Here is a 27,075-nt window from a genome sequence, read left to right as displayed (position 1 = left end):
TGTTGAACTCTAGAGAAGCTCCCCAATTCCTCACTTGGCGTATTTACAGTCCATTCTAGTAAATTCAATTACTTGGTTTCAAGATTCATCCACAATAACAGCCAATCACAAAGGAAAGGAGATGTTACAGGCAGGCAGGCAGTGAGAAGGGAAAATTACCACTCAACAGGCATGTTCATAGCAGAGAGGAATTTGGCAGTATCTATCAAAATATAAAATGCATACACCATCTGACTGAACAATTCAATTTCTATGAATTTATCTTATGAAAACTATTACAAGAATTTCATCAACGTACTGTTTATAATTACAAAAAAAGAGGAACATATTTTGCAAATTCAGACTACCTAAATGAATTGAAAGTAAATCTATACAATGAAGTATTAAGCAACAATTAAGATTAAGCTATGTGTAGAGGCATGGAAAACTACACAAAATATTATTTTAAATGAAAAAAGCAAACTGTAAAACAGTTTCTTAGTATTTTACATTATTTATAATATGATCCCATTTTTGTTTTTATATCTATGTGGAGAAAGATCTGAAAAAATTTATACACACACACACAGACACACAAACAAACCAAAGACTAGCCATCCTTGGGTACTGGGTTCTTCCATTTTCTAATTTTTACATTTCTATAATTTGAATGTTTAACAGTGGACACATTTATAACACTTCAACTGCCAGAAAAATAACAATCAAATATGAAAACAAATAGCCAAATAAATAAATACATTACCTGTTAGATAAAACACATAGTTCTTTTAAACTTGGAGCCATGGAATGAACTTTATAATTTTCTTGAGAGAAAAATGTCTTAAGGCCATTTTTTGGGGAAACATCCCTGTGAAACAAAGTAATTAACTTAAATTTGACAATTCAGAATCTCATGCTAGACTAAGCAGCACACTGGTACAACCGTAGTTTACAACTACTATTGCCCCCTATACCCTTTTCCAAGACAATCATTTCTTAATAATTTCAGTTTCATGTACCAAATGTTTGAGTTTAGATGTTTTACTTGGATAGCTTTTAGCCTAGGCTCATTCTGAAATTCTCCAGTTCAAATAATCAGCCTTGCTCCTTAATACCCAATTAAATGTCAGAGATACTTAAGAGTCAAAGAAGAGACTGAAGTATAATAAGAGCCTGTCAGGGGCAGGGCTCACCCCAGGCTCTTAGTTTTGTACCACGCATTATTGTGCCAGGCCAAAAGACACTACAAAGACTGAATATCTTACCTATTTTCATTAACTTGGCCAATGTGATAAGTGGGGTGCCTCTGCTAAAACCACTTCAAGGTCTTATATGATTTTCCATAACATCATAATTAGAGACTAAGCTATTATAGTCAATGCTTTCCATATAGGAGGCATCTAATAAATGCTGGCTGAAGGAATTAGAAAGTTAAAAACAATGAGAACCATAATCTATAAAGGACAAAGATTATTAGGACTCTGTGGAAAAAGGGCTACAATACTGTGCAAAGGTTCACATTTGGTTTCACAATGTCAATGGCGTTTTAAGAGCATCTGTGCTGCATCTGAATACATTCTTTATGGCAAGGAGCATAAATGTACATGCCTTCTACAACTTACAGTAGAACAGTCTATCAAATGGTAACTTCTGGCTGCTCATTCCCCAAATAGGAAATCTTAGCATATTTGCTCCACACTAATTTCTGTTTTTAAAAGTGTTTATTAAAAAAAAAAAACAAAAAAAACACTGTGATTAAAGTACAAATGATAAAAATTAGAATGTCTTACTTGCTATGTGCCAATGTAGTTTCTTATGACTCGTTATGGTACTCTATCTGTGAAATCTCATTAAATTATAAGGATTTTGTATATCATACAAAAACAAAGTCAGAGACTCAGGGACAGTGAGCTCCCTGAAGGAAAGGGAGTACTGTTTGCAACAACAACAACAACAAAAACACTTACTGAGCACATACTGATTGAACCTTCTGAATCAGGTACTATTTTCATCAGCTTTGTCATCTCTTGTAACTTTAGTATTCTCTTTGGCTAGCAAAGAGTGGATGCTCAGTAAATGTGTGTTAAACTGATGTAACGCAGCTATGTATTACATCCCTACAAAACCACGCTTACTAAGTCTGCTATTTGTGAAGTTCTCATATATTTCTAAAACAGTCTATGCATTTATGTAACCACTTGATATAGACTAACAACATGAAGCTTGTCTACTCTTAAAGAGGTTTTTCTATTACTTGTACAGATACAGGCAAGGTTCTTGGACACAAGAAAATTCTAGCCTGTCTCCTTCGCTGAGAGACCAACAATAAACACACGATGAAGCAATACCTAGTAGCAATCTGAGTGATGAACTATTGTCATTTTTAGGAGAGGAAGTGCAATCAGCTATAACTCAAAAGTGCTCAGTACGTGAAGACAAGATCCAAGTACATTCTGAACCATTAAACTTGTATCATCTTTGTGTTTCCTCCAAATCTCTCCAGGCCAGAAACTCTCCTTTGCTAAACCAGCCACCGGTCCCACTTCACACCTCTTTAGAATACAAACAGATGTAACTCACCAGTTCAGCCTGGGTTCACCCATGGCCATCATGGAGCTCATATTTCTAGATTTCTGCTTCACTCTAGCCCACAATTCTGCTGCCTGGCAGTGCAGGCTCCAACGGAGGCAGGATTTCTCCAGAATCTACGCTCAACCGAGGAAAAACCAAAGGTCAGGATCAAAAGCAGGTGACCGGCCAGGGGCTGTTCACCTAGGTGTAAGAAGAACCTTTAACACCTACCCTCAACTGACAGGGACACCTAAAAGAGAATACAGCAGACAGATGAATATTCCCAAGGTTCTTTGGAGCAGAACAGCAATGCTGATGTAGGAGTCCTTCTCCATTTAACTTACTCCAGAAATGTAACTCTCAGGACACTCACTGAGGAAATAAAAGGGTCAAAACAGAATGGTGTTCTCATTGGTTACATACTAAATCACTTAGAGCATGGCGCTGTAAATCCTAACTACTCAGATCCCCTGCACTCCCTTAATGCCCAAATACACCTTGCTTCCGTTTTCCCAAACATACACGGCATGGGGCAGATTCTGGCAAGCAATGCTGGACAAAAACTCCTTGGTTATCAAGAATCTTTCAAAAAGAATCTCACTTTTGAGGAGGCTGAGGTCCAGGTGACTTAAGTGACATTTCACAGGATCATACAGAGGAATCACTAGGACTGCAAATCTGGGTTGACCACTCTATGTTCACTGCTTCTCCTTCATCCGGAACGGACCGATAAAGTGGTATGTGAGAAACGAGCAGTCACATTTAAGAGTCGGTCTCTCGGTACCTGACGGGCCTGACCTGCTCCTACATAATCCCACCTCTCACATTATGACCCGTTGTGGGGTTGGGGAGGGAGGGTCGATGAAGGTAAAAGGAATGGCTGCGGGAAGGGGGCGGAAGGAGAAACAAGGTTCCAGAAAGGCAAGTTAAAGGGGTGAGCAAAGCCGTGGGAGGGGGCCGCGCCAAAACCCGGAGCAGAGGGTCCTAGTCCGGCCGAGGGGGCCGCCATGTTCCCTCCTCCCGCCCTCACGAGCGCCCGCCTGCAGGGCAGCGCCCTTCCTTCCGCGCCTCTGCTGCAAAGCAGCCTTTCCGCCCACCTCTTAGTCCGCGGCGGCTCTGACCCGGGCCGCGGCCCCCACTCCACACACGCTCCACCCCACTCCTTACACTGTCGCGCGCGCCCTCGGAAGGCCTTATTTAAAGGACGTAGCCGCGCCGTCTCGGCCCTGCGTAATGACGTACCCAAAGACGCCGGGGGCGGGACCCGAGTACTCCCTCTCGGATTCGGGGTATTTCGGCTAGGAATTGCGAGGTTCGGTGCGTCGCGGCTGGCCTGAAGGAAGGAGCCAGGGGTTGCGTGTTGTCCTAGAAAGTCCTCGACCTTGAGGGGATGATGAATTAAAAGGAGGACGGGCGACAAGTACAGTACTGGAAGGACCCGAACAGACTTGGTTGTGACCTTAGGCTAATGTTTTAGCTTCCTAACCCTGTCTCCTCATCAGTAAGGTGGAGATATTAGCACCTACTTGGTAGTATTTTTTAAAGGATTACATGAAATAACGGAGAGAGTTGTGCTCAACATGGTACTTGGCACACAACAGCTCCTCCACGTCCCACCCCACCTTAGATGTCAGTTTCCACCAGCAGCCCCTCTGGCTCTCCCACTAATTTTGTTCTCATTCATTAAGGAAAGATTTATTGAGCACTTACAATTTGTGCTTGGTGCTGGTTACATATATGGGCCTAAGACTGAATACCAGTTCTAACAGGAGCTTTTGATCATTGGGAATCTCATTCACATTAAATAATTATAAAACAAAGTAGAAAGTAGTAAGCTACGTAAGAGAAATTGTACGAATTCAGAGGGAGAGAAATTACTAGTGAGAGGGACAAAAAGCAGCTTTTAATAGCTAATGATAGCTTTTGAATATTTATATATCAGTTACCACATTGGACACTTGACATGTCAGCTCATTTGAAGAATTTGAAGTATGTGGATGATGAGAAAGGACATTCTAGAAAGAGACCAGCACAAGGAGCCACATAAATCTATTGTATGAACAGAGTCCAGTGTGTATGCTAACAGAAAAACATGTTCTAAATTTTACAATGATTTATGATATGTAAAGCTATGTTCAGAGAGAAATTATACTTCTATTAAAAATCTCCCTTGGGGCGCCTGGGCGTCTCAGTCGGTTGAGCCTCTGACTTCGGCTCAGGTCATGATCTCACAGTTTGTGGGTTCGAGCCCCACATCAGGCTCTGTGCTGACCGCTTGCTCAGAACCTGGAGCCTGCTTCAGAATCTGTGTCTTCTTCTCTCTCTGCCCCTCTCCCGCTCCCGCTTTGTTTCACTCTGATTCTCAAAAATAAATAAATGTAAAAAAATTAAAAAAAAAAATCTCCCTTGAATCCAGTGACCCTTAGGTAATTTATTTTATCTGAGATGCAAGGACTATGAAAAGTAGTAGAGGAAAAGGGTTTGAAAAACAGACTGGGATGAGGCCACACAAGAACATATAAGTTAGATTAAGGATTCTGACTTTATTGTATAAGAAATGAAATGCTGGGCTGGGTGGGGATGTTTATCAGCAGAAGTATGACACAGTCAGAGTTTCTGTGTTTCAGGAAAGTTTATCTGGCAATGTATTAAATGAGTTGTAGCACAGAGGCAGGTTAGGACACAGTGCTTATGAATACTTGCAAATCAGCCAGAGCAATGACTGGCACTGTGCAGGTAGCACTTATTAGATGAGTGATGTTGACAGCCTGTGCTAGGACAGAGATGGACATCAAAACGGTGTAGAATTTCAAGTGTTGGGTACTATCTCTTAAAGCATGCAGTCAGAGAGAATTGGGAATCCTCTCCTACTGTTTAGCAGCTGCTTATGAAACTGTTCAAGAATAGTTCAGGCACTTATGCTGCTGTTATCAGCACATAGTAGTGTGATATAGTAACATCACCATACGTGGCCTGTGTTGAGATTACAAATTATCATCAAAGAGTATACTCTGGTTTGGTCTATTTGATTTCCAGTGGTTGCAAGATAGCACATAGAATCAGAATTTTTAGAGCCAGAATGAACTTTGGAGATTATCTAGTCTAACTTCTTATTTTCCTGTTAAGGAAACTAAGGCCCAGGTTGTCCAATGACTTTTCCAACATTATATGATAAGTGATAAAGTGGATCCTAAAAATTAGGTCTTATAACTTTTACCATTACAATATATTAAATGGATGTCTCCTTTATTCTTTTTTTTTTAATTTTTTTTAAATTTATTTTTGCGACAGAGACAGAGCATGAGCGGGGGGGGGGGGGGGGGGGCGGGGGCGGTGCAGAGAGAGAGGGAGACACAGAATCCGAAGCAGGCTCCAGGCTCTGAGCTGTCAGCACAGAGCCCGACACGGGGCTCGAACCCACAGACTGTGAGATCATGACCTGAGCCGAAGTCGGACGCTTAACGGACTGAGCCACCCAGGTGCCCCTGTCTCCTTTATTCTTTATGCTCTGCTTGTAAACCAGAAGCAGCTTAGTGAATGAACATGGATCTTGGAGTCTAGCTAATATGGGTTTTATCTCAGTTTTCTTGCTTACTGGCAGTGTGATCCTAGACATGTTGTGTCTCCTCTGTGAGCCTTGGTTTCTTCATCTGGGTAAAGGAGACTGTAATATCTCCCCTACAGAATTGTGAGGGTTAGAAGTAATATGTAAAAAAAAAAAAAAAAAAAAAAAAAAAAAAAAATGCAAAGAGTAAATATTCAACATAAAATAGCCATCAGTATATATTTTTTCTGCCCTACAAAACCCCACAGTGGTGGGGCGCCTGGGTGGCTAAGTTGGTTAAGTGTCTGACTTTGGCTCAGGTCATGATCTCATGGTTCGTGAGTTTGACCCCGCAATGGGCTCCATGCTGGCAGTGTTGAGGGTGCTTGGGATTCTCTCTCTCTCAAAATAAAAACAAACAAACAAACAAAAAAACAGTGGAGGTGGCATTATAAACAAATGATTATAATACAAATAAGAAACAGTACACAGACATACACACACACACACACAGATTCTATGGGAACACAATGAGGAATAAATTCATTCTGATTGAGACAGTTTAGATACCACTTCAAGGAAGTTTATTTTACATTGGGTCTTGAAAGATGAGTAGCAATTCCCTGGGTAGAGAAGAGAAGAGACCTGTGGGTTTTCAGGTTTGGAAAAAATGCAGAAATGTGAAACAGCACTGTATGTTCTGGGGAAGGGGAAGAGCTACTCCCATATGGTGTGTGTGGTGTGGGGGGTAATGAAACTCATTGGACTGAAAAGGGGAGAAGGGGCCAGAGAGGGTCTTCATGCTATGTTAGGGAAGTACGCTGGGTTTTATGCTCTTGGTGATGTGGAAACCAGTGTGTGTGTGTAGTAGGTTTAAAACAGCTTTATTGTATCCATGTATCATAAAACATAATCTATGTATCATAAAATTCACCCATTTTATTTGTATCATTCAGTGATTTTTAGTAAATTTATGGAGTTTTGCAAATTGTAAGTCAACTCTGCCAAGTTATAAAACATTCCATTACCCTGATAAATCCTTTGTGCCCCTTTACAGTTAATCTCTCTTCCCACTCTCTAGCCCCAGGCAAACCCTAATCTGCTTTCCATCTCTATAGATTTGCCTTTTCCAGACAAAAAATTATACAATATGGATTCTTTCTCTTGGCAAAGTATTTTCAAGATCATCCATATTGTAGTAGGTGTTAGTAGTTTTGTTGCTGGATTGTAGGGCATTTACAGATATGCCCCATTTTGTTTATCCATACAACAGTTGACAGACATTAGATGGTTTCCACTTTTTGGCTGTTATGAGTAATGTTATGAGCATTTGTATACCACCCTCTGTGTGAAGTTTGTATGTTCATTTCTCTTGGGCAGATACCAAGGAGTGGAATTGTTGGGCTGTATGGTAAACTTATGCTTAACTTTTTGAGACCCTACCAAACTGTTTTCCAAAGTGATTGTGCCGTTTTATTCAATGGGTTTTTAGGCAGAAGAAAGATGAGATTTTCCATTTTTGCTAAATTGAAAAACAAACAAACTCAGAGGTTGAATGAGAAGTCAGTTTCATATTAAAAGTATTTAGCAGTAGGTACTTAGTTTGAATTTACAAGATGTTTCATTGGACCAAATTTCAAAGAGAACTCTTAAAAGGGCAACCACTTGGTTAAGTAAAGTTATTACAGTTGCTTCTAGATTTGTGTTTCTTCTTGTGGACCAAGAGACAGAGAAATATGCATGGTCATCTGTTTTCTATTAGTTCCAAGTCATTTCCTACCGTTTCAGCCAATGAGCTTCCTTTGCCTGATTTGTGGTGAACTTAGCTTTGGAGAGTTTATTGTCTGGTAAGTACTTCACTCAGGAAATCACTTCATGAATTTACAATCATCCATAAGGACCTTTCAAGATGGGAGTCCAGAAATAGTTCCCTAGCAAAGAGGTTTCAATCTAGTAATTGATTCAGGACTATCGGGGGGGGGGGGGGGGAATACTATTGCCAGTAGTAGTTTGCTCAAATTGGGCTTTTCAGCAAAAAATCCTATTTCAAGTGGGGAGGGAATTCTCATTACTTCTGAAAGCTAGCTTAGCGCTCTGGCTCGAGATATCCTGTTTCAGAAGAGAATGGCTAAAGAGTTCAAAATTTCCCACTCAGAAGATAATTTGTGAAGTTTATTTTGTTGTGTTCTGTATGACATGGTTCCTGTGCTAAAACAAACAAATAAATAGAAAACCCAGAACTAACTGTTCATCTGAATGCTGGTCTTCTGTAGGGAGCATCTAACTCTCCCACAGAGGGGTTGATGACAGAAGAGATAATTTCAAGTAGGATAATTAAGTAATTATTTATATTCGTCTTTAGAGCACAGTATGTATTTTATTGGAGGGATAAAGAAAGAAGGGTAGAAAAGGTGGGTGTGAGATTTGTTAGGAGGTTATGATCATAATTTTGGCTGAGGCCAATATTAAAATTAGTTTTTGTTCTCCAAGCACAAAACAAGTAATGGTTGAAACAACTTCTCCCCCACAAAGAGGAAGTCCTCTTGGAGTGAAAAAATTGTCTGAGAAGCCCATCAAGTGGAAAAACAACAAATGGATTGTTGAGACATGCCTATATTTTACTGGAGTCAACAGTACCCCTCCCGAGGAGAAAAAAAAATCCAGAGGCAAAGTCAAATGTATTAAGGCTAGCTTATGTCTTTCCAACATCCGAGATAAATGACGTTAGAAAAAAAGAAAACAAAACAGGATTTTTTCTCCAGCTTACTCCTGGTGGCACAGTGCAATTACAGAGTGCCTGTTAATCTAGTAGTAGACTTCTGCCCCTCTGGAGAGTCTAGGCTTGCATTAAGAAAAGTTGAGGATCCATCAGTGTGATTCTTCTGGGATCCAGGAGTGTTCTCCTGACAAAAACTCCCTGCTTGCGCCCATGTTCCTGAAATCCCGCAGGCAAGAATGTTTTTATTCTTCTGGTCTCTGGTGGCTTATGTGATATTAACCGCCTCTTTTAGGGCTTTGAATACCACTGGGGCCCATCTTCAGTTTCTTGTTCAAAAGGGGAAGTCGACGCGCTGAGCTGCATCTCAGCACATCAGCGGTTACCCTCCGCAGCTCACGAGCATAGTCTTTTCGCAGACCTGTCATGAGAAGTCAAGGCCTGCTCTGCACTGGTCCGTTTAATCCAAGTGCACATTAAAAGTGGAAGTCTAATTTTGAGGGGCTAGACTGATCTTGGCTTATGAGAGTAGTAATAGTAGCAACCAAGAGACACACTGCGGTCAGGTCTTACTAGGATTATTACTTTTGCCTTTTCTCCAAGAGTTTTTTAACCAGATGTTTGTTTTCCTTTCTATTCCCCCATGAGACCATTATATACAGGAGGTAAGAAATTCCTCTTATACTCCTGTTCTGGTATCCCTCTGGAAGCTGGGCAAGTTAATACATGATGCGGAGGTGAGTGTAAACCATTGTTTTCATCAGAAGGAGGTTAGGCATGGGTTTGGCCAAAGGCCTGGATGTGACAGATTTCATAATTTGAACTCCATTATGTGCATTAATTCTTAATTTCCTGAGATGCTAGAAGGTGGTGAATATTTGTAATTATGTAGAACTTGACAGTCTACAAATATTTCACATGCATAATCTTTTTCTTCCTTTTCTCTGAGGCAATTGGAAATAAAAGCAGGATTAGGGACTCTCACATGAAGCAACTTTTGGGGTCAATTCACATATTTATTTTACTGAGTGCAAGAGACACTTAGGCATTGTAGTATGCATGTAGTAGAGGAAAATACCAACTCTGTTGCCTTTATTCTGACCTCAGGGTAGTTTATAATTTGAATGTTCTTGACATTACTTTCAAAATATTTTATTTTATTTAAGAGAGAGTGAGAGAGAGTGAGTGAGTAGGGGAGAGGGGCAGAGGGAGAGAGAGAGAGAGAGAGAAAGAATCTCAGGCAGGCTCCACACTCAGCCTGGAGCCCCATGCAGAGCTCTATCCCATGACATTGGGACCATGACCTGAGCTGAAATCAAGAGGCAGACACTCAACTGACTGAGCCACCAGGGCACCCTCCTTTCAAAATAAATTATGATGAGGGTTTTTGCATCATTAAAATATTGTGATACTTAGCTGATGTTAAATTTATTAGTTTACTTCTATATACACAAGCGGTGGTTGGGCTGGAGTAGGGCAAAGATAGCTCAGGTAAAGACGGATTTTTCTGTCTTTGGCATCATTTCTGACATTCCATTGTAATGATTTCTAAAGCAAAGATGACAAAGTTTGGTGTGCATTCAGGATTTCTCCCCTCCCATACATCAGGGCAGATACCACTAATCAGTCGTAGCACCCTTCTTTGAGACAGCAAACAGCCTGAGAATCCTTCAATGCTGCATTTCTGGTAGCTGTGTCCAATCAACAGACTGGTTAAAATTTCTTTCTTCGACTTCTCTGATCCAAAGGGTAGCTTGATCCTTCTATACATTTTCCCTCAGCAAATGGAAATGAATTAATTTTTTTAAAAAGGACTATACTACAGACCAGTACTGCTCAAATTTAATTTGCAAACCAATCACCTGGGGATCTTGTAAAAATGCAGATTCTGACTTAGTAGGTCTGGGAAGGTGCCTAGAATCCTGCATTTCTAGTAAGGTCAATGTTGCAGGTGATGCCAGTGCGAATGATCTGTGGATGGCACTTTGAATAGCAAGGTTGTTCTGGTCCATTTTCTGGAGACAAAATGTGAGCTAGCAAACTTGATGCAACTCAATAACCAAGAAAAAAGAAGAAAAACAGGCAAGTGTTCCATTAGAAGCTGAAGTTTTATTATAGGATAACAGTACATAAAGCACATCTAAAATTGATGTGTTCAATGCACTTTTAATAAAGGTAATGTAATATTAAAGGTACAGTTTCTAAGTACAATATAACAACATTCATATTAGAATGAAAATCGGAGTATTTAAAAGACAACATTAAATCTCTCTTTTTTTTTTACAGCTTGTATTTACAAAATGAATCAAAATATTTTTTTTTTTTAAATTGAGGACTCAATAAAATAACAAACAGCTGGAAATAAGCAGACTACCATAAGAGTGAATTGAAAAGAAAACCCAATGTAAGTGAAAAGTTGGATGATCCTCTAATAAAGATCATTAGCAAAGTTTTAGTACAATACTGTTTTTAGGATTCCCGTAAATGGCTTGCATTTTTAGTGTGGCAGAAAAGGAGTTTTTACATACTGTACACAAAACAGACAGCATATATTTATAGGTACAGTATTACTGTTTCCAAACTTGCATGTATATTTACAGAAGGCTGAGTTTGTTACTCACAGAGTTTTGTGACATTTGTGTGCTTAATCCTTAAGACCTACACACAATTAGAATCAGCATTTCATGTGGTCTTTTTAAATGTGGCTTTATTACTTGGTTGTAGAAGAAAGTGTTAACCATAAGGCTTGACATACTTTATAAATTTACCAAAAAAAAAAAAAAAATCCCAGGAAAAAGTTTTAATTTGGGCACACTTGTCATTTAACAGTTATCAAATGCTGACGTGTGCTGGCCATTGTGTAGACACGAAGAGATACAATCTCTACCCTCAGGAAGTTTAGGATGCTAAATGGTGCTGAGAAACAAAACAAAACAAAACAAAACAAAACAAAAACAGGTTTCAATCTCTACGTGAAGCAATAAGGAATGACGTGATTTGTATTTAAAAGAGATTTCTCCCTAAACTGTAGCCAATTCACTTTAAAAGGTTAACTCTTAGCATTCGCTCTCATTAACCACATGATTGCATTTATAATTAAGGTAACAGCAACTCTTCCATAAAAATGGAAAATGTCTAGAATTGTGGGTAAATATGCAGTGCACGGAAGCCAATAACCATGGCTTGAGAATTTATTACCTTCAATTACAAAAAGTGCAGTAAACAGAAACATTTGCTCTATATTTATAAATTGCTCAAAAATCTTTGCTAAAGATCTTACAAATTCAGTAATATTACAGAACAATTCTAATCAATATTTAATAAGGTTAACTACATCCTTAGTCAGATATTTGATATACTTTGATTTGTAAGAATGCCAGTAGGTCTTGGGAGAACAGGTGAAAGAGTTTTAAAGTGAAGGTCTTTCACTCAGTTCATGGAACTGGTTGAGGTCATATTAAAACAGAACATCTCTTGTCAAATTTGCTTTATGGCCCATGTTCTGCCATGATAGTGGACATCTCTATGCTTCCCATGGCTCAGGTAGGAGGGGAAAGTTTCTGCCATCAAGCCACCAAGGATATTTTATATAAATGCCTATCATCTATAATAGGAGCTAAGTACACAACTCTGTCAGGTGCCAATAATACAATTCCTTAGTAAGAAAAAACAAAAGTATTACTCCATTAAACCAGAGTGTTTTTTTAGGATCTTGAAGGCCTGGCAAATTATTTCTCATCTCAGGAGATACGGTATAAAGCCAAGTAGCAAACATAAAGTAAATGCTAATAAATTTTCATATATCCATATTTATAAACAGATTCACCCTATAGATGTCAAATATCCATACTAAGGAAGTAATTTTATCCTAATTAAATACACTCTAGAATAATTTATATAATGATATTATGTATTTAAAGAGAAAAGCATGTCCCAAATCCAGCACTCTGATACAGCTGCCAGTGGGAACAGGTAGATATATATATATATATATGTATATATATACAAATATATAGTTATACTCAGTGAAATTAACAAGACCCAAAGGTGGTATTGTCTAGGAATAAAAGGGATTTTTTTGTTGTTCACAAAAGTAACTTATCTAGCACCACACATCAGAAAAACACAAAAATAGCACACTCTAGTTCTAAACAGCTATGTCTAAAATAGATTATATAGTAAAACCAGTATTATACAGCATATTGTGGATTTGATAAACAGATAAATATTTGCACTGAGTAGGCTGTTTATAATATAACATTTTCTTATCTATACAGAATGAAAGCCAAAAAGTTAACTGTATAGAGATGTGCAGAACAACATTAAATATTATGACTTAAAAGCAGGGACAAAGGTAAATTTGAAAGAAGAGTAAGAGAGAAAATGTTTACAGGCCATTACAAGTTCTTAAGTTAATAGTAAATAAGGAATCAATTGCTCAAGTTGAAGAAAGCAGTAAACAAGAGATTGCATTTACATGCAGATGTCTAAAATTTGTATTTTTTTAAGTCTATGCACAAAAGTCATTTGTTTTATTGCTTGACATTCAGTTATGGCTAGATTATTTAACCTATTTTTTTTTTGTACTTTGGAAACAAGAATATCGTTAAAGGTGCCATAAAAATGGACAACATTGAAAACGGTTTGCAAATAAACCACCTAACACTGCAGTTCTTTATACATATTAAAAGCCTTGTCTGGGGTTTGTCATATGTTAAATATATTTAAACTGGGAAAATATGTTGTAGCTTGAAGCCTCCCATTGGCCCAAACATCCAATACAAAAACACATCTCCACAAAAGGAGCAGGCAGACAATACAGGTACATTTAAAGAAGCAGCCAGCTAATGTCCTAACGTTTAAAATTTACCACTGTTTTATATGAGATTTCAAACCATTGTGGATAAGAAGAGAATTTCGGATTCAGGAAGATGTGTACAGTACATATGGATTTTTTGTGTGTGAAATCATATTCACTATATTGCTCAAGAATTATCTGCATTTACATATGCAATCTGTTTAATAATAACCAAGTTCCTAGAAATGGTATTCATCCACATTACAGTCATAATGAGTGAAAAGGAAACACACAGACATTGGAGAGAGTTTAGTTGCTCTTAGAGAACAACATAATGGCGTGTGCAGTGTGTCAATGCTAGTAGCAAGCTGTCTTTCATTAGTCCTTAGAAGGAAAGAAGTAAAAGGAAATGTGGCAAACACACTAAATGTAAACAGCAAACACAGATTCTATAGGCATCTATTTAAAATATTCATGTTCAGTTTCTCAACACAAGACTCCATTTTATGTTGCATTGCTGAAAAAAACATCTCTATTTGGACTGAATATTCTGTCATTCATTTGTAAATAAGTAAATGACTGAATGAATGTATTTATTGCTCTAAGATCTGAGGGTCTGGTTAAACACGGAGATCCCTCTATCTGTGATGTTTCCTTGGTATAAAGCCAGGCTTCTGGATTATTTTATAAAATTATTCTGAGAGCCTGACAAAACTGATCTCACACAAACAAGCAACAGACCCAGAAGTGAAACCGATTGCTATGTAAAGACATTTACAAATCTGCCGCCTTCTCATACCTTAAGAATAAACAATAATGGGAAGGCCTCTTTAATCAAAAATCAAATCTGGTGGCACCTCTTTAATAATACTAGTGTTTAGAGATAGAACGAAGACTTGTATTACAGACATTAGCAACAGATCAAAATTTACTATTGCAATTACATTTGTTAATCTGATCCATAGTATAAAGTTGTTTTCATAGGGTTCTGTTGTATCATATCTTTATAAGTAAGAAGTGGCAATCACATGATACAGTATGTGAAAACGTCAATAACCTGTGTGTGTTTATATATATGCATATGTATGTATATATGTATATGTGTATGAATATATACCTATATGTATGTGTGTGTATACATATATATAGGCAGAGAGAGTAAGAGAGAGAGACAGGGAGAGACAGAGATTTCTGCCATGTTCCATAGTCTTTAATATCAAAACCAACAAGGTCAAAGTTTCTTTTTCATCTAAACAACATGGAAAGTTTTCCCAAATTATACTCTGCTATGGGAGTAAGAAAATATGTAAAACTTCTTCTGAATGTGTATTCCAGGTATGGAAGAATCAAAGCCAACAGTATACTGAGGTTCACTGACCTTATGAAAAGTAATACAAGGAAACATAAGAGCGACGCTCCAGTTCAAAAATGTCCAACGTAACCTAAAAGCTGGCTTGTGGTGCTGTTATATTGTCTTTAAACATTAGCTCTTGTATTAATTCAACGGATGAAAACTATAAATGTGGAAGTAGAGGGATTTTTTGGTTTGCTTCTGGAGAACACAATTAAAATAAGTTATTTGCTAGCATTTGAAAAGACTTGTTCAAACTTTCAGCTGTTTCACTGCACCAATAAGCAGGCTCTCATCTCATGAGTGGTTTCAACAATTTTTTGCACACCATGTAGAATTTGAAATAGTTCCTAATATATAATGCTATGAATATATTTATCATGGATGGTTTAATTATTAGAGAAAGGTAAATGGAGTATGTGGAAATGCACTTGAAGTGATACTCCCTGTTGGTATATCGCCTATTAATGTATCTTGTGAAGTAGTGCTTTGGAAGTTATTCCATGTTTTTAACCACACAAGACTGAAGAACACATACATTTTGAACTCAACAAAACAAGACGATAGTGAAGAGTTTACACGCACGCACACGCAGTCCTACACAGTTCACTTGTGCCTTGAGGGATAGCATTATTATCACTATTATTAATAATAAAAAACACAATTTGTCCCAGTAGTACTGGCCACCCTGTTTGAAGAGTTTTAGGAGATCCCTGAGCACATTGTTTCTGACTCTTAACCCCAACTCCAAAGTGATAGGGTTTCTATTGTTGATATCAAGATGGATTGTCATTCACAGTTAAGTCAATCATAAGGTGCTTATTTACCCTTTTTTTTTCCACCAATCAGCACAAAGAACTGTCAGAAAATAACTTTTTTTATTATTATTACCTTAAAATAATAGCACTGGAAGGACACGTGATTTAAACAATCAATGTTTGAAAACAGTGGCTTTAGGATTATTATCTGGCTGCCCCTCAACAATAACAAGTGATTCAATCGACATTCCTTAGCCAAAAACAAAAGGCAAAAAAAACCAAACCATACCAAAACAAAACAAAAAAAACAACCCGAAAACAAAACAAAACAAAACAAACCAACCAAAAAAAAAAAAAACCCAAAACAAACCAAAACTGTACAAATATGTATTTTTTCCCTGAGGGATCAAGGTACACCCGCAAGTGCTCTATGTACATATTGCACTAGAGAGGAATGGAGAACATGTGCAAAAAAGCAACAATGAGAGAAGCTTACATCCTACTTAAACCTTTTCATTCAAGATTCCACTAGGTTGTTTTGCATTTTGGAATGTCGGAACACAAACAGCTATTCCTTAGTCTAAAACTAAAAACACGTATTTCTACTATGGCACATTCAATGAAATAAAAAGTTTCCCAAAGACAGATAGACAAATTCCATCAAGAAAATAATACAAAGTTTGTTTGTTTGTATTTTTTTTTTTAGAAAATTACATTACTTTCTTTCTTTGTTTCACATTACAAAATCTTTTTTTTTTCTTTACACAAATCACATTTTATTGCAGGAATATTTCAAGTGCCATCAAATATTTATAGAAGGGTTAAAAAAATAGAAGTCTCTCTAAAGTGGTCCAGACAAGGCTTTGTATAGAATAAGTCATTTTTTCCCCCATCTTCTAGTTTTGATTTAAGTATTTTGAATACATTTTCTTTTCCATTGACACTTAGTAGCCTAGAAGCGGTCCGACACACGCACATCATACACACGAAAACCACACCCACACCTGCATACACACCCACCCACACATACTCCCTCCTCCCTGGCCCTCAGCCCACTCCCATACGCTCACAGAGATCCGGGTATCCACACTATAAAGAACAACCAAACTTAGAAGCAGTGCCATAAGTCATATTTTCCTTAAATTAGGAAGGGTGAATTAGGATGCTGAAGACTTTTTTTTTTTAAATCCATAGCTTTAACGCAAATTAGGATGCTGAACACTTAAAAAAAAAAAATCCATAGCTTTAACACAATTTGCAAACTGTCCAAAAAAGCACTTTCATCTGCACTTTTGTTTTCATTGTGACCAAGGCCAGGTTCTCCAGAGTATAATGCAATCATTTGACACCATTGTAACCAAAGGTATTCGGGCTTTGTACGAAAGCCTTACGTACCTTATATGAAAAACTGTATACAAGACATAGCAGCTGGGATAACAATGATGTGATTCCAATCTTTCAAAGACTACTGGATATTTTAGTTTAGGAAACTTTAGTTTATAAGCACTCTTAAGAATAATTGTTCTGTATCACCAAGTAGTTTGTGTCATCACACAGGTGTTTCTATAGTAAGAAAGAAAATAAAAATGCAAAGTTTTTCACATCCTTTTCTGAACTTCACTTTTTAAAACTGAATTTATTGTTTAACTTCAGATCCCAACTTTTATCCAAATAATAGTTGTTCCCTCTGTTCACCGAGCACACCTCTCCTGCTCTGTCCCTACACTGTCAATGTACTTTGCTCTTAAAATCCTCACCTTGCTTTTCTTTCAGAAAGATCTGGTAGCAGCATCATGTCAATGTATCTTGGTTTACTCTAAAAGCAATGTCACCATGGTGGGACTACTATTGAGATTAAGCATTTTTTTTTTTTTTTTTTTTTTTGCATTTGGTACATGCAAAATCCCTTCTGGGAAAAGGAATTTCTTTTAAGCTCAACATTATGCTCTCTCTCACCCTTAGAGAAGTTCAATTAGCTCTTTTCATTTCACAAGTGGACACTGGAATTAGGTTTAGTTGCTCTTTAATGCACTAGCACCTGAGGCTGGTCATATTCAGAAAGCTTTGGTTAAAAAGAAGTTAATATACTTTAATCAAACCACCCCCAAATTTAGTGAATCAGAATGACAAAAAACAAAAAAACAAACCAAAAAAAACCACTCCAAAAAACAATACCATACCATTTTCCCCCACAAGAGAAATAATAGGAAAAAAGATGGACAAATAAATAACTGAACTAAACGTGGTACTCTTTTCAGAGTATAAATACTATTGATCCTCACAGGAACTATGCTTATTTAAATTAAAATTTTGATTTAACCCTTCTTGCCCAAATATAAATACTATATGCTGATAGTTAACCTCTCTGTATAAACACTCACATAAAGTTTTATATACTTGTAAGAAATTTAAGTAAATATTACTTTCGTCTTCTATTTATGGTTAAACCCTTACTATATTTTTGAAAAAAAAATTTAAGATGTTATTTAGGCTTCATACACACTTTTGTGTGAATAATCCCTTCCTCTTCTCCAAATCCCTCAGGAAACAAGTCAGACAATCAGTGGAGTTAAAGCCAGAGTATCGGGCTCTGGGAAGCCCATGCTGTTATCCACGTGACATCAGGATTCAGGAGGGACCCGGGTGGTAGAGACACTTTCTCTGCTATAAAGGGCTGCCTGGACACTCCCACCTTTATGCTATGGGAAGATATTTCCTTTTCTGTACAAACGTGGTCTTTGAGGTCAGACCACAAGTTTGAATACTACCCCAGGGTGACTAAAATCATCTTCTAAATGCCTACATTTCCAAAGGGCACTTATTTTTCAAATATGCACACCTGTATATCAGACTGTTCATTTTCCCTTCCCCCCTGGGAATTATTAAAATAAAAAGACCCCCAAAACATGAAATTAAACAAGAACATTCAATATTTCTCACCTGAACACAAAAGCCAAACAATCTTCTAAATATTTAATAAAATAAATTACAGTCCACAGTTTTCTAGTGAAGATAAATACAAGAGTAAATGTTTGCAGCTTAACATCAACTTCACTTTGAATGCTTAAAATATTTCATATTTAAGTAAGAGAAACTGGTTCTGCATTGCATGCCTCTCTCGCCCCTCTATCCAGGGTCTGTAAGCTATGGAGAGCAATATTCTAGAATTATAGCATCTAGAGGCAGCTAGTCTAGAACTAGTTTACTCTGAGATATCCTCTTAGGGTTCCTAGATTATACCAAGAACATAATCATTCACAAAGTAAATGCTTCATGTCCTCACATGGGGAGTGTGTATTTGCTCCAGATATAATCTTTGGGTCCTTCTTATAATAAAAGCTGAATTCCAATAAATATTTGGGTTACTGATTTGTTCTCAAAGCATTAAGAGTTCCAAGTTGAGATGGACTCCATATAACTACAGAATTGTGTAAAATGAGCCTCCCCTCTCTCCCCTGCCTCCATGAGGTGGCATTTAAAAAAGCTTTTTTAAAAATAATGTGCGTGATGGTGTAAGTCCATAGCACCAATCGATCATTCAACTTTGTATGAAGCATAAACACATCTATCCTTAAACTTACCACGAAGCAAAGTATAATTTAGGTAGAGTTCTAATTCCGAATTCACGTGTAAAAAAAAAAAAAAAATAATCCACATCGTGATTTCTAGATATGACCAGCCAGTCTTTTAAAAGTAATTTGTAAACAGCAGCATAAATACCTCCTGACGTACCTTCCAAGCCTTCTCAGTTAAACTTGTGTTTCTGGTGCACATGCGACACGACAGTGAACACGCTAGCATTTAATTTAAAGAAAAAGGTGCAAAATGAAAGTGCCTTATCAATTCAACAGGAAAAGCTACACCAGTAACTACATTTTATATTAATTAAAACAATATATAAACAATATCTCTTTTAGCTATATATAGTCTTCATGCCCATTTACCCTGTAATATATTATAATGCTATTGTTGCTAGTGCTATGGACCCTTTTCATGCCATCCTGCTGACTGGCAATAATCGGTGGAAAAATAAAAACTTCCTTCATGAAACAAAGAGCAAGTTGTGCAAAATAATGCCGCAACCTCCGCTATGCACACCAGTCACCGATTATTGCTGGACTCTCTGTTGTTACCGACAGATTGGTGACTCTGCAGAAAGTCTGTGGGCAGTGAGCTACAAGAAAAGGAAATCCTCCGACTTTAGTACCCTCCTTCAGTTGTAAACAGAGGTCAGTGATTGAGAAGTTGAGACAGAAAAAGGGTCCATATCTGTAGGCATAATGGAAATCATATGCATGAGAAAAACAAGTTCAACTTTTATTTGTTTTCATTGTTTCCCCTCCTTTGCCTGACCCCGATCACCAAAAGATGTGCAGTGTGTTGGCGCTCCAGGTCTGTGCAGGGCCATATAAAGTGTCTTGGTTAATTTGTTGTTGTTGTTGTTTTTCATGTTTGTACTTCAGACATTCTAGAAGTGCTTAGGTGATACATTTACCCATCGATTTGCATTGCTGGCTCAAATTCTGAAGTGAACAACTCCTTGTATAATGGAGGAAAATGAAGTCGCACAATGTCTGGGTATATTGCTTTAAATGCCATTAGCTTTTCTGTATGTCGTCCACATAAGGCTCTTAACGTAGACACCTTGCATATTAACTGCAAGTGGAAGAAAGGACATGTTGTGAGGAGAGAACAGACATGAGCATCACAAATCAGAGAACCTGGATGATCTTTACAATGTTGTTTATAACAGTGAAACTCACTTGAAGCGACTTACGTCTTCTTCAATAAGGAAGACTGGTAAAAACACATTTTAGGTACTTCATAGCGTATCAAGTATACATGAAATACAATTCTGAAGACAAATAATATAACAACCCGAAAAGATGTTCACGAGCAAGAGTGGCAGAGTTGAGATGAGAACCCAAGCCTCTCACCTCCTCCTCCTATTCCAACATGGTTTCTGCTCTACTGTCCTCAACCCTGCCCTCTGCCACTGTGGAGAAAGAAGACATCTGGTGACAGAGAAGAGGACAAGGAGGTAGTCAGGGGCAGGTGAGGTCACTGCAACTAGAGATGATGGCATCCCCCACGTATTTTAGGCAGGACTAGTACTAGCCAACTCCAGTGACAGCAAGTTTCTTCTGGGAAAGCCCTTTGCCTGTAACAAAGCAATTCTGGGTCTGAGCAAAAGGCCCTGAGTAAAATAAAAAAAAAAAAAAAAAAAAAGAAGAGTCAGAAGGCCTGGACGGAAGTCCCAGCATCAGCCATTTACCAGCTGAAGATAGTAACAGCTTGAAACCACGTTTTTTTAAAACTCTAAACCACCATACACACTATGTATCAGCTCGACCAGAATAATCCTCTCTAAGAAGCATGTTCCACGGTTCGTGGATCTTGTCCACATGTTCGGTGCCCTCTATGATAAAAGAACCTGACGGTACCCTTGCCTTGGGGCAAAAAGTTGGAGAAGAAAGTACGAGTCTAGAGACCTCTTCTTCTATTTCCTATTCCTGCCTCAATCTCTCGTTGAACAGGTGCAAAATAAACACAAAACAGCAATTAACCCCCAACCTCCCCTCTCTGTATGAACTTAGCTATTGGGAGAAAAGAAGAGAAAGCAGGAAGAAAAACCCAAACCTCTCAAATCAGTCTTCTTGAACAATAAAATGCATAGAATAGTCTAAGAAAGAATTGGGCTGATTTTTTTTTTTAAGACCAAATATATACCACTAAGCACTAGCACTGAAGAATATTAACGTATTTTAAATTGACATCCTAATTATATTTTTATTGCAAAAGGTAATAATTAGCAAAAATGAAGCCTTCTGCTTGGAATACAGGGTAGTAATGGGAAATTGATGAAGAAAATACAAGTCACTTTCTGTTGATTACGAATGAATGTAATGGAAATAGAACTAATATTAGACTATGTGATTACCCTGCTTGTGTTAGTCCTTTATAACTTCCTCCTTCTAAATTCAAAGATTCTTTCTCTAATTTATGTCAATGCAGAACATTAGCTCTCTTTATGCCCAGCTTAGATGGAATAGGAGGAGGATTTCCAGAATGTATTAAAATGCTTAAAAAAAAAATTCTACCATTGCCCTATTATTGCAGGATGCTTCATAACCAATGATGGTAGAACGTAACCTGAATTTTGGCCCAATGGAATTTTTTGAAATGGAGACATTTCTTTCTTGTCAGTAGCCTACTGCTTATAGATACTTTTGGGGTCTGGTAAGATGACTTCCAAAGGTGGCTGGCAGCAAGATCTATGGCAAGGGATGATTCAGGCTATGGCAGCCAGACCATCTTTTACTCTTACCTTTGTTAGGATTCCATCTTCTCGGTGATTCTTCTGCAGGACATGTTGAAGAGCTAACTGAATTTTCTGTTGCAGTTTTTCAATCTTTACCTTCTCCTGCAGCCATGAGCGATCTACACATGAAAAATGATACTTCTTAGTATTTCTCCTCCATGGTCTCGGGACACCCCAATTCCTCCTGACTCTTGGACACAACTATACCACAGTGCTGAGTTAGAGAACAACAGGCCAGTTTTACTCCTTGTTCAAAATTTGCTCCTAAAACAATGGAAAACTGATCTATGATAGCTATAAAACTGAGTGGTAAAGCTTTCCATTTTTACTGGTACTTAAATGAAGGGAGAGTCCTCTCCTTCCAAAAGAATAGCCATTTAAATTGAAGGCCATATTCACACAAGGGCAAACGAAACCATCACAGATGCTCAAATCTTTCTAAAATTTTTTTTTAATGTTTACTTATTTTTGAGAGAGAGAGAGAGACACAGCACGAGCAGGGGAGGGGCAGAGAGAGAGGGAGACACAGAGTCTGAAGCAGGCTCCAGGCTCCGGGCCGTCAGCACAGAGCCTGACATGGGGCTCAAACTCACAGACCATGAGATCATGACCTGAGCCAATGTCGGACACTCAACCGACAGCCACCCAGGTGCCCCGATGCTCAAATCTTTCTAATAATTACATTTCTGGATAAAATACTCATAGCAATTATGCTTGCCTTTCTGGTAAATAAGAAAACTGCCTTAGAATCCAAGGCAACTAAAATTGTCAAGAGAATTCCAAACAACTGAAGGGTTGTTAATGTGTAGTCTTTAGGTATAAGAATTCCAAACAGAAGATAGTAAATTTGCACAGCAGATTATCCCCAAGAGGCACTACTAGTTGAAAACACAGATAAATTCAGATCAACTTGTGGGTGACATCCAAAAGAATCTTAAGAAAAAGTAGGATGCTTTAAAAACCATGTTATCTTGAAGATTTGTGTTAAGAAGGGCAGCCCTTCTCTCCCAGAGCATTTCTTGTGTTATCAGGAGGTTAATTATGGACTGGGTTTTATTCAATTCGCATTAAAAAAATTTTTTTTTAGTTCTTTCTTTAAATTTGATTTTAAAATATTTTTAATTTTTAAAAAATTTATATCCAAGTTAGTTAGCATATAGTACAATAATGATTTCAGGAGTAGAATCCAGTGGTTCATTCCCTACATATAATACCCGGTGCTCATCCCAAGGAGTGTCCTCCTTAATGCCTCTTGCCAATTTAGCCCTTCCCCCTACCCACAACCCCTCCAGCAACCCTATATGCTCTACATTTAAGAGTCTTTTATGTTTTGCCCCCCCCCCCCTCGGCTTTTTATATTATTTTCGCTTCCATTTAAAAAATTTTTTAAAAGTTTATTTAAATCCAAGTTAGTTAACATACAGTGTAATAATGATTTCAGGTCAATTCTCATTTCTTAAGATTTTCTCAGAATGGCACGAAGTCTTAAACACACATACATGTGCATGTGTGTGTGGGGGGGTTGTTATTTGAAAAAAACTTAAGATTAGATTTAATAAGGGTGGCAACCTTTCTTTGTAGGCACCTCAATATTCTACAGCCATTAAAGGTTATGGACCTTGTAAGAATTCTTTACCTGACATTTCATTGTCATTTGGTTCTTACCTGCTGACATTAGTACAAATGCAGAAAATAATGCAATTTCATCTTCGGTCAGGTGCATAGAACATAAACTCTTTCCAAATTCAAATACAAAGCTAATAAAGTCTTCACAACCTGCCAAAGTTAAAGACAGTTTAGGATTTTGGTTATTATCCTAGGAGAAAAACATAGAGTAAGATGAAGAAGGATGTAGTAGTTCAAGATCCATGGGGACAGTAATAACATTTCTACAGTTTAACAGTTTGAAATCTCAAAAGAAAAATTTGTTTAGCCATCATCACTATCAACACCATCATCATCATCCAAAATAATGACAGTGGACTTTTGTTGCAAGGTTACTACGTCATTAAGCACCACTCTAAAAGGTATCTTACTGCTTTACAACAGCTCTGTGAGAGAGGTATTATGATTATTATCCCCATGTTAGAGGTGAGGAAATAGACTTAGAAGAATTATGCACTTTAGGTTATACAGGTAGGAAGTAACAGCCTGAAGTTCAAAGTCAGGCGGCCCGACTTCAGAACCCATGATCTTTTTTTCTTTTAATTTTTTAAAAAGTTTTATTTATTTTTGAGAGAGAGTGAAAGAGAGACGGACTGCAAGCAGGAAGAGGGGCAGAGAGAGAGGGAGACACAGAATCTGAAGCAGGCTCCAGGCTCTGAGCTGTCAGAACAGAGTCCAATGTAGGGCTCGAACCCATGAACAGTGAGGTCATGACCTGAGCTGAAGTCAGACACTTAAGTGACTGAGCCACCCAGGCACCCCCAGAACCCACTATCTTAATCAGTAGACTCGAATGGGCACAATCTAACTGAAACATTACATTCACTGACTTTTTGTTTTGTATTGTATTTGATCTAAAGGACCCTTAAAAATGGTAACAAATGACATATTATGGTGGTAAAAATCATTATAGCTATTATAGAATTGAAAACATAAAATGTGAAAGTCCCATAAAATAATAACCCATCCTCAAGAGATTGGTTAAGTTTGGTGTCTACTCTTTCAGTTTTGCATATTATGTATACATATTTAAATGGCAATGGGCCTTATAAAGTACATAGACCTTCTATCATTTAACTGTTTTTAAAATCATTTAACAACATTATCTTGGATAGCGTTTCATTCTTAATGATTACATCCCACTTTAAATTATAGAAATCTAAACTAATTAATTTTTATAGTACATGTCACAGTTTCACCTAGCAATACTTTGTTTCTATGATATCTGCATTTCATTCTTATTAATCGTTGTTATTGGAGAAGTACGGAAAGGGCAGACATTTAGCTATTTGCTTGATTTTATGTATCAAAATCACATCCTCTCATTTACGTGAATAATGTATCCTTTGAAAATCTGGTTCTTAAAATCCAGAAGGGAACTGGAAAGTTAGACAATATAAATTTCTTCGATTTCCACCTAGATGAAATGAAACGCTAACCCTTTAAATGTAAGACAGACATGTGTGCATTTTCTGCAGTGACTATAAAGTAACAGAAGTATAAAATCCTTTCATTTTTGTTTCCAAATAACAGCCTCCATTCCATGCAAAAGCTCTTTGGCGGGGTTCCCACATTTTCCTACGGCCCCGGTTTAAAGACAGAGCAGCCAGGTTTCCTTACCCAAGGATTTGAAGACATCGGGGCTAGCATATTTCCCATCAAAGTACACGGTGTTGTTCTGAGAGTCGAAGGCACGGCACATTCTGATAAACACCACCTCTAGAGAACCTAAGCGAAGGCAGAAATGGTGTCGATTATTCTATCGTGGTGAAGACTCATCTAGCTTGAAGGCACGAACGTAGAGCCCCCTTTGCGATTCAGTGCAGCAGGGGCAGTATTTGGCAAACGGCTCCCTGTCACATCAGCTGTCTGTTTAAAGGGGCAAAGTTCACGAGTGGAATTAAAGATGTGTGCTGAAGCTAATGAAGGCCTGTATTCCTGAAGACAGATGGAGTTACAAATTACTTCTCTGGCATTCTTCTGTCTTGCAATACAGAGTCTCAGAGTTGCCGGGAAAACGTACTGATTCTTATTTATTAAAACAAACCAAAAAACCAGGGGCGTACCTCTGAGTGCCACAAATAACCTTCCTAACAACTTACTGTTCGCTCCCGAGAGTCTGGAGTGGGAGAAACGAAACACACAGGTGATGGTAAGATGGGGGAACGCAGGTGTCCTTCAAATTAATTGTTTCATTCAGAGGAGAAGCAAAATGGAGGCAGTGTTTCCCGCAGAGAGCTCAAAACCCTTTAACAAGGACTCAGTTTCTGCTAAGAGAAGCCCGAGCTATTATCGTTGGAGGAAAACTGTTCCCGACACCTTCCTTACCAAGCATTTCTTTAATAAGCGGGTGAAAGCAGGTTAGGAGGAGATCTCAAAATTCACTTGCAGAAAGCACATACCTGCTTTGAGAAGCACAATTTGATCATTTTGACACAGTTCCATAAATCCATCAATGCGTTTGGCAAACTCCACCACATACTGTATAGCCTCCGTGATTTTGATGGCACACAATTGCCACATCACCTCCCGCTGCTGTTGAGAAGCGAAGCACATTGACATACACGGTCACCCACATCCTTGACACACTCGTTTTAACTGTTCGTATTTTGTAAAATCCTTCTTTGGAAACGGATTAAAAAAAGCTAGAGGGGGGCGCCTGGGTGGCTCAGTCGGTTAAGTGTCCGACTTCGGCTCAGGTCATGATCTCGTGGTCCGTGAGTTCAAGCCCCCCGTCGGGCTCTGTGCTGACAGCTCAGAGCCTGGAGCCTGTTTCGGATTCTGTGTCTCCCTCTCTCTGACCCTCCCCAGTTCATGCTCTGTCTCTCTCTATCTCAAAAATAAATAAACGTTAAAAAAAAAAAATTAAAAAAAAAAAAAAAGCTAGAGGATTAAAAATGAACATCTGGGTTCTAACGACTGCTTCCAAGCCCCTCTCGTCTCCTCCAGTTCCTCTTTTACCATCTTGGTGGCAAAGGGACGAGAGGAAGGTGTTATGAGCAGGTGAAAACACGAGGCAGGAAAGCAACACATGCCACTGCTTTACCCTTGGGCCTCGGAGAGAAGCAAAGTAGGATCTTCTTTTTTTTATTATTATTTTGTAAGTTTATTTATTTATTTTGAGAGAGACAGAGCACAAGCAGGGGAGGGGCAGAGAAAGGGAGACAGAATCCCAAGCAGGCTCTGCACCATCAGTGCAGAGCCCAATGCAGGGCTTGAACTCACAAACCGTGACAGAGACAAGACACTTAATCAAGAGACAGACACTTAACCGACTGAGCCACCCAGGTACCCCAGTAGGATCTTCTTCTGAGCAATCATTTTACCTTGGGGAAGTTAACACCACTTTACTGGGGGAAGGGAAGGAAAAG

The 27,075-nt window shown here is 38.1% G+C and overlaps 2 protein-coding genes and 1 long non-coding RNA gene across 10 annotated transcripts in view; 1 reads left to right on the top strand and 2 right to left on the bottom strand.

The window, feature by feature from the left end:
* The window catches only part of ICE2 (interactor of little elongation complex ELL subunit 2), a 65,149-nt gene extending 61,390 nt beyond the window's left edge, over positions 1–3,759 (bottom strand). For 2 of the 6 annotated variants that reach the window (XM_060621046.3, XM_078448665.1), the window contains exons 1-3: positions 2,782–3,639; positions 2,560–2,684; positions 743–847 (exon numbers count right to left, since the gene is read on the bottom strand). In XM_060621046.3, the coding sequence (XP_060477029.1) occupies positions 743–847; positions 2,560–2,600 (146 nt within the window). In that variant the 5' untranslated portion in view covers positions 2,601–2,684; positions 2,782–3,639. The other 4 variants (XM_078448664.2, XM_060621043.3, XM_060621044.3 and 1 more) reach the window with 4 other exon arrangements.
* An 83-nt stretch (positions 3,760–3,842) lies between these two features.
* Positions 3,843–11,176, top strand: LOC144616706 (uncharacterized). Its single transcript, XR_013556313.1, has 4 exons — positions 3,843–4,056; positions 7,857–7,941; positions 9,459–9,547; positions 11,097–11,176. It is a non-coding gene; the product is annotated as an uncharacterized LOC144616706 (long non-coding RNA).
* Positions 11,177–16,154: 4,978 nt separating this feature from the next.
* Positions 16,155–27,075, bottom strand: part of RORA (RAR related orphan receptor A) — a 712,204-nt gene continuing 701,283 nt past the window's right edge. For all 3 annotated transcript variants that reach the window (XM_060621049.3, XM_060621050.3, XM_060621052.3), the window contains 5 exons: positions 26,107–26,239; positions 25,325–25,432; positions 23,705–23,815; positions 22,046–22,158; positions 16,155–20,373 (listed from right to left, as the gene is read on the bottom strand). In XM_060621049.3, coding sequence (XP_060477032.1) covers positions 20,209–20,373; positions 22,046–22,158; positions 23,705–23,815; positions 25,325–25,432; positions 26,107–26,239 — 630 coding nt within the window. In that variant the 3' untranslated portion in view covers positions 16,155–20,208. The remainder of the gene's footprint in view (positions 20,374–22,045; positions 22,159–23,704; positions 23,816–25,324; positions 25,433–26,106; positions 26,240–27,075) is intronic.

The sequence above is a fragment of the Panthera onca genome, chromosome B3 (assembly GCF_046562875.1).
Source record: "Panthera onca isolate mPanOnc1 chromosome B3, mPanOnc1 haplotype 2, whole genome shotgun sequence".
NCBI classification, from domain to species: Eukaryota; Metazoa; Chordata; class Mammalia; order Carnivora; family Felidae; genus Panthera; species Panthera onca.
This window is presented reverse-complemented; position numbering and strand designations above follow the sequence as displayed.